The sequence below is a fragment of the Solanum lycopersicum genome, chromosome 10 (assembly GCF_036512215.1).
Source record: "Solanum lycopersicum chromosome 10, SLM_r2.1".
In the NCBI taxonomy this organism is placed as follows: domain Eukaryota; kingdom Viridiplantae; phylum Streptophyta; class Magnoliopsida; order Solanales; family Solanaceae; genus Solanum; species Solanum lycopersicum.
In genome coordinates, this window is record NC_090809.1 from 57,254,815 (window position 1) to 57,261,906 (window position 7,092).

A 7,092-nucleotide genomic window follows, 5' to 3' on the forward strand; every position below is an offset into this window, starting at 1 on the left:
CATAAAATTGTATACAATGGCTATTTATAGCCACAAGTATATGTATCACTTTGGCCATTATTGGCCAAGTGATGTACATCTTTGGCTTATTATTGGCCAAGTGACGAGTTGCACTAGTGATGCAACTCATTCACTGTTTGGGGCCCACGTGGCATAGTTTACAACATTTTTCTCTTTTATTCGTTGCTTTCATTCTTTTATAAATAAATGTAATTGATAAAATTAATCACAATTTTATTTTTGTTTTGTGTATAGTTCTTTTGTTCCGTACGTCAACTCAATTGTGTACAGTGTACACCAACAGGCAAATATGAGAGCCAACACTGTTAAGTTTTGATTTTAGAAAAAACTTTTACTTAGTTCTGATAAATTGTTTATATGCATTTAATGAATTTTTCAATACAAATGTAGAGTATATATTAAAATCAAAGAAAGCGACTGAATTATAAGTAGAGTTATAACACCAAACAAATGTGCATAACAAGATTTCAATGGGAGATTGCGTTGTAAAAATGAGAAACTAATATATATATATATATATATATACATTTTTTCCTATTATATAGAAGAGTGAAATGGAAGGATGACCAAGGGCAAAAATATAATTTCATGCTAACAAAAACCTATTAAGAAAGATAATTAATAATTCTAGAAACATCTTCTATATAATATTAAGTGAATAATGATCAAGGACAAAAACGTAATTCACGCTAACAAAAATATATCAACAATGATAATAAAAAAAAATATAGTTCTAGAAACATCTTAAACTATTAGCATTAACTTATTTTGTTATTACTTCACTTTCTTTCTTTTGTGAGTTAGTACTCTATTTTACAATTACTTTATTTTAATTCTTAATATTTTTTTCTATTCATTATTCTTATAAAAATGCCTACTTTTTATATAAAAATTTATCATGAATTAATTATTTTCATCTTTATTTTGGCTCTAATTAGTATACTTGAAAATAAATAAGTATGATAAAATTAATAAAATATATTAGATTGAAACTAAAAAAATGTTAAAAAGTAACTTTACAAATAAAAATGAAAAGGATGATATATTTGTATTAAAGACGACAAAATATAAAAATGTAATTTCATTCTAACAAAAATCTATCAAAAATAAATAATTCTAGAAACATCTTTCTATATATGAAGTGAATGATGATCAAGGTAAAAATGTAATTTTATGCAAGCAAAAATCTACCACGAATGGTAACAAGAAAATTAAATAGTTCTAGAAACATCTTAAGAATATTATTATTGGTATTACCTCATTTTTTGTTATTTCTTTATTTTTTATAAGTTATTGTGATATCTATCTATTTATTATATGAAAGTAAATAAATAATGATTAAGCTTAGCTCTTAATAATTATATATCAAGTATAATATTACTCCCTCCGTCCAGAAATATTTGTCAGGTATACTAAAAATAGATGTCCAAGATTAATTGTCAATTTAAACAATCAACAACTAATTAGCTCATTTTTTTCAATTCTACCCTTAATAATTATTCATTTTAATAATTATTGATTTAAAGTTACAAGAAAATTTTATTTTTAATAGGTTGCTTTCAAATTCAAGAAAAAAGAGATAAGTGTTACAAGTTAATAGGGTATCCTCAAGATTTCAAATTCAAGAAAAAAGAGTCTAACATTGCATATAATGCAATGACGGAAGGAACATGGTCTCAGGAACATGTTCATCACAAACATCTAACTACATACCATTCTGCTAAACTTACTGCAAATGACTATGGGCAACCTTCAAATGAAGGGAACAATCAATTAGAACCGTGTCATCTATCAAAGGATCAATATCAACAATTGCTCCAATTTTTAAACAAGGATCCGAAACAATTTCATTCAGCTAATGTAGTAGGTAATTAAGCAGGTACAAACACTTGTTTTAACTCTACTGTTAATAATGATTCTACTCCTTAATGAATTATTGATAGAGGTGCCATTAATCACATGGTGGCTAATCTGAGTTCTTTAAACAAGTCCACTGTTTGCAAGGTTGATAAACCAAAGAAAGTACATTTACCAAATGTAAATGTCACATTAGTTGAATTTATTGGTTCAAGTGTCCTACCAAACAATGACGTGATCACTGGAGTTTTTCAAGTACCACAATTCCAATTTAATCTTCTATCAGTGTCTAAACCACAAAGGAACTGCATTGTTCTGCTACTTTTTCCCCTAACTTTTGTATATTTCAGGATATCTCACATGGAAGGGTTAAGATAATTGGTAAAGAAAATGGAGGACTTTACATATTGCGAAGAAATACAAGTTCAAGAGATGTTGATATCGCAACTAGTTGTTCTATTCCTTTACTAAGAGTAGATTCTAAACTAGACTCACTAAATTCCTCTATCGACTAAAGTAAGCCCCAAGACAGTGGAATACTAAACTATCTCATGCATTACACAAATTTGAGTTCAAACAAAGTGAACATGATCACTCCCTGTTCATAAAGAAGACAACAACAAGCATGGTTCTGGTTCTTATTTATGTGGATGACATTCTGATTACTGGAAGTAATATACTCATAATTGAAGAAACAAAGGATCATTTGAAGAAAGTTTTTAAGATGAAAGACTTGGGGAGAGTTCAGGTACTTTCTGAGAATTAAATTTGCAAGATCAAAGCAAGACATTCTAATGTATCAAAGAAAGTATGCACTAGAGTTAATTTCTAAAACTAGTCTAAGTACATCTAAACCAGCTGGAACTCCAATTAACACCAACTCAAAATTAACTACCAAATAGTATGATGAAGGAAAACAGATGATAAAACCCGATCCACTAACTGATCAAGGAGCATATCAAATGATAGTTGGAAAATTACTATATTCAACTATGACAAGACTTGACATATCCTATGGAGTTCAGACATTAAGTCAGTTTCTATAACAACCTAAGAAGTTACACATGACTACAACACTAGGTGAGATATGTGACAAATCAACCAGGACAAGGTCTACTACTGTCCAGTTACTATCACTGCTTATTGTGATGCAGATTAGGCATCCTGTCCTCTAACAAGAAGATCAATAACTGGTTACTTTGTGCAGTATGGAGGGTTTCTAGTTTCATGGAAGTCAAAGAAGCAAACAAGTATTTCTAGGAGTTCAGCTGAAGTTGAATATAGGAGTATTGCTACTATTGTGACAGAGATTATATGGCTGAAAGGTTTAATAAAGGAACTCAGCATTGAAGTGCAACTGCCTATCAACATATACATTGATAGCAAAGCTGTTATGCAACTTGCAACAAATCCAATTTATCATGACAGAACCAAGCACATTGAGATTGATTGTCATTTCATAAGAGAAAAAATCACACAAGGATTAGTTTCTACCAAGTACATTCCTACACAAGATCAACCAGCTGATCAGCTCACTAAAGGACTTACAAAAGTACAGCTGCAACATCTGAGCTCCAAGCTAGGAGTTCTGAACATGTTCTCACTTCCTATCTTGAGGGGGAGTGTTGAGAATGAGAAGAATGAACCAGTACAATGTGTGAACCTGGTTCTTATATGTGTTTTCTAAATCACTGTTATAGTGTAACTAACTTAATTTCCATGAATTAGTTAGTTAGTTATTAATACTATAAGTCTGTTAGAATAACTAAATATGATCAAGATATCACAACTACTATAAAGAGAAGCTCTAGAATGTAACTAGACTAAGATTTAAAATAACAACAATATTCTTCTTCTAAATTTCTCTCTTCTTCTTCTTCACTGCTCATAAATCTTTAACAATATTTGATATTTTAACTATTGTTCCTTCCAATTTAACCTAGTAATTCAAAAGTAAGAAAATAATATAAGGAAAAATTTATAAAAAAAGGGTAACTAGTGTTTGTTAGTTATTTCAAGTTCCCAAGTTCTCGAAAAACATAGAATTTGAGTAAGATTTTAGTATTAGAGAATTATTTTTTTTAAAAAAAAAATCCTAAACTTTTATATTTTATAGGAAAAATACATAATATCCCCCTGAACTTGGCACGAAAACTCACTTTAATACTTAAACTACACGTGTATTTATATATGTGAATTATTTTTAACCTTCCGAGCTCCAGCCAAGTTGAAGGCTGGACATTGTTACACACACACATTTTTAGTGGTCCACGTCGCCTAAGGATTTAAAAAATATCTTACACGTTCCAAAAATACAACCCGACCCACTTATAAACAAATATCCCTAAATCCCCTAAGACCGCGATTCTCATTCTTTCTCTTCTCTCAAACCTAGAAGATCGAATTCGAAGATTTATCTTCCATTAGCGTAACAAGAATCTGAAAAAAAAACAGATATAATAAAAAGCGACGAATTAAAAATCAAAATAATAGATAAAGAAGAATAGGTTTGAAGCTTATATTTTGAAGAACAAGTATTCCTTCAAAGATCCAACTTTTAGGTTTCAAGAGCTAAGATTTGAGGTTTGAAGAGCTAAGATTTGAGGAAAATAAAGAAAAAAAGCATGAATTAGGTCACCATTTTTGGATGATTGGGTTGGTGAGGAAAAGAGGAAATTAGGGTTTGTACAAAAGAGAAGATTTACATTCAAATATGTAATGGGTCGGATATTATCCGTTGAAGGGTCAAATTTTATTTTTAAAAAATGCTAAAAGATGAATTATGCGCCCTACAAAGCTGTATCAACACGCGTAGGAGGGTAGAGCTTGAAGGTTGAAAATAATTCACATCAAACATGTAAAGAGGGGTATATAAAACCCGTGTAGTTCAAGTGCTAAAGCGAGTTTTCGTGCCAAATTCGGGGGGGGGGGGGGGGGTTTGATGTATTTTCTCTATTTTATAAAATACTCAATATTTATAATTTTAGACTAAATTTCATTCCTAGTTTGTTGTACAAACTTATAGCATTACATGCATATTTTAAAAAATTTTAATCTGAATTTACTCTTTGAAGTCACTTCTAATTACAAGTAGTAATAGTAGTTTTTGTATATAAATCAATGATTTTTTCGTTTTGTTTTCTCTTCTTTTTTTTTCGAATTCACATTATTATATTTGTTGTCATTGCTTTTCATGAAATATTTTCACAAAAAATGACAATACAAACGTATGAGTATTTCAATAGATTTTTAGAACTCATAGGTTTAAATAAATCATATCTTTTATAAAATAAAAGTCAAATATATCTCCCAAAAAAATTTATGGCCAAATACATGGCAACACTTCACACAATAATGACTTTCCAAAATATTTGTAAATTTGTAGTCTAACACATGGCAAAATTACACCCATAAATAACTTGCCAAATTTTTTTAGAAGCTTGTGATCAAACACATGGCAAAATTTTACCCTCAAAATATTTAATCAAACGCTAAACTAGCATTAGGTAAGTTAATCAATAATATTTTATCTATTTAAATTTAAACTTCATATCTCATTACGAATATCATATCAATTTCATTATTCTTCTATAACTTTTTTCATGAAAATGATTTGATTTAACTATAATATTAGGTTAGAAAGTTAATGTTTCGTCCTAAAAAATTGAGATGCTTACAAATAGTTGTGATATTCCATATAAATGAAGTTGTTAATATGTCATATTTCAAAACTTGTTCATGCTTATACAAAAAGCAAGTGAATTTGATGTTCATGATGGTAATGCTTTTTTCATCAAATGGTATTAGTTATAAGTAGTTATTGATAAATTTTTGAAATCTTGATATAATTGTATGTGAAAGTACTCAATTTATCATCGCTCATTTCAAAATTCTTAAGTATGTTGTTGATCTTGTTCACTTTGTTTCAAGCTAACAAGATCATTACTTTTATTTAGCATTATATTACATTTTGAAAATCAATCGATAATGTCAAATATTTTGACGAAAATAATATTATTACTTGCTTTTTTGTATAAGCCTGAATGATGTTTTGAAAATGTGACATATTGATTATCTTCTATTAACGGGTGTTAGCGTCCTTTTATCTATATCCAGATATGTATTTCCTTTTTTGTTAACAACAACATTTCTTGGAATTATAATAATACCCAATTAGTTTGATATGTGAACTTTCGCTTTATTAGTGCGGTATCTAGTCATTCTCTACCTTGTAGTTGTCTCATCTCAAATTTCCTCTTCCTCTATCCCCTATGTAATTAAAAAATTGATTATCATTAGTAGTGGCAAATGGGCGGGTTGGATTAAATGTAGGTAGGTTAAAAATGGATAAATATAAAATGGGTAATCATTCAATTCGCCCGTATTTGATATGGGTAATAAATGAGTTGAGTAAGATATTAGTTTATCCATATTTTACTCATATTTTCATGAATAAATACTACTTTACTTAAAAATTTGGAGAAGATATTTTAGTTTCTTTTAGATGAAAAATGTTGAACATGCTTCATTTAGTTTTATTGTATCATAAAAATAAAATAAATATTCTATAGCTTTTCAATGTAAAATAAATTTATGTAATAACAAGATGAAAATATTTTTAATTTCAAAGTAAATTAATATATGCATTTTAGGACTAAATAACATAAAAAGGAAGAAAAATTATACTATTTTTAGTAATACATGAATTTTGAGTGAATAAAAGTTAGAAGTTTAATCCATTTGACTAACTCATATTTTCCCCGTATTTTATCATAGTTTATCCATATTTTTATGAGTCAAATATGGGTATCAGTTACCCACATATTATCCATAGTTTATCCATATTTGTTTGTGTGTGTGCGCGCGCGCGTGTGCATGCATGCGTGTGTGCGTGTGCGCGTGCGTGTGTGTGTATGTGTGTAATCTTGTGTTTTTGTTATCTTGTAAGTTTTCACTAACAATTTTAAGGAGATTCAAAATGACTACAATTGAAAAAACTGTGAATGTCAAGATGGGAGACCTTAACAAGTCATTTCAATGGTAACCATTTCAAGAGATGAAAGGGTAAAGTACTTTTGTAGTTAAGTCTTCTTAATGTTTCTTATGTATTAACCGAGAAGAATCCAAATAAAGAAGACATCACCCCTATGAATGATGATGAAACTATTTCTCATCTTCAGAAAGTGGAAAAGTACGATGTTGATTCCTATAAGT

The 7,092-nt window shown here is 29.0% G+C and overlaps 1 protein-coding gene across 1 annotated transcript; it reads left to right on the forward strand.

The window, feature by feature from the left end:
* The first annotated feature begins 1,980 nt into the window (after window positions 1-1,980).
* LOC109121301 (uncharacterized) lies at window positions 1,981-3,565 on the forward strand. The gene is made up of 4 exons (XM_019215979.1): window positions 1,981-2,133; window positions 2,229-2,351; window positions 2,489-2,626; window positions 3,038-3,565. The coding sequence occupies exons 1-4, from the start codon at window positions 1,981-1,983 to the stop codon at window positions 3,563-3,565; spliced, it is 942 nt and encodes a 313-aa protein (XP_019071524.1).
* Window positions 3,566-7,092: the final 3,527 nt, after the last annotated feature.

Bases quoted from the DNA above. Each gene is read 5' to 3' on its own strand.
- LOC109121301 (XM_019215979.1), top strand. From the start codon at position 1,981: ATGGTGGCTAATCTGAGTTCTTTAAACAAGTCCACTGTTTGCAAGGTT. The intron at 2,134-2,228 runs GTACCACAATTC...TGTATATTTCAG, and splicing joins TGATCACTGGAGTTTTTCAA to GATATCTCACATGGAAGGGT. The intron at 2,352-2,488 runs GTAGATTCTAAA...CTGTTCATAAAG, and splicing joins GTTCTATTCCTTTACTAAGA to AAGACAACAACAAGCATGGT.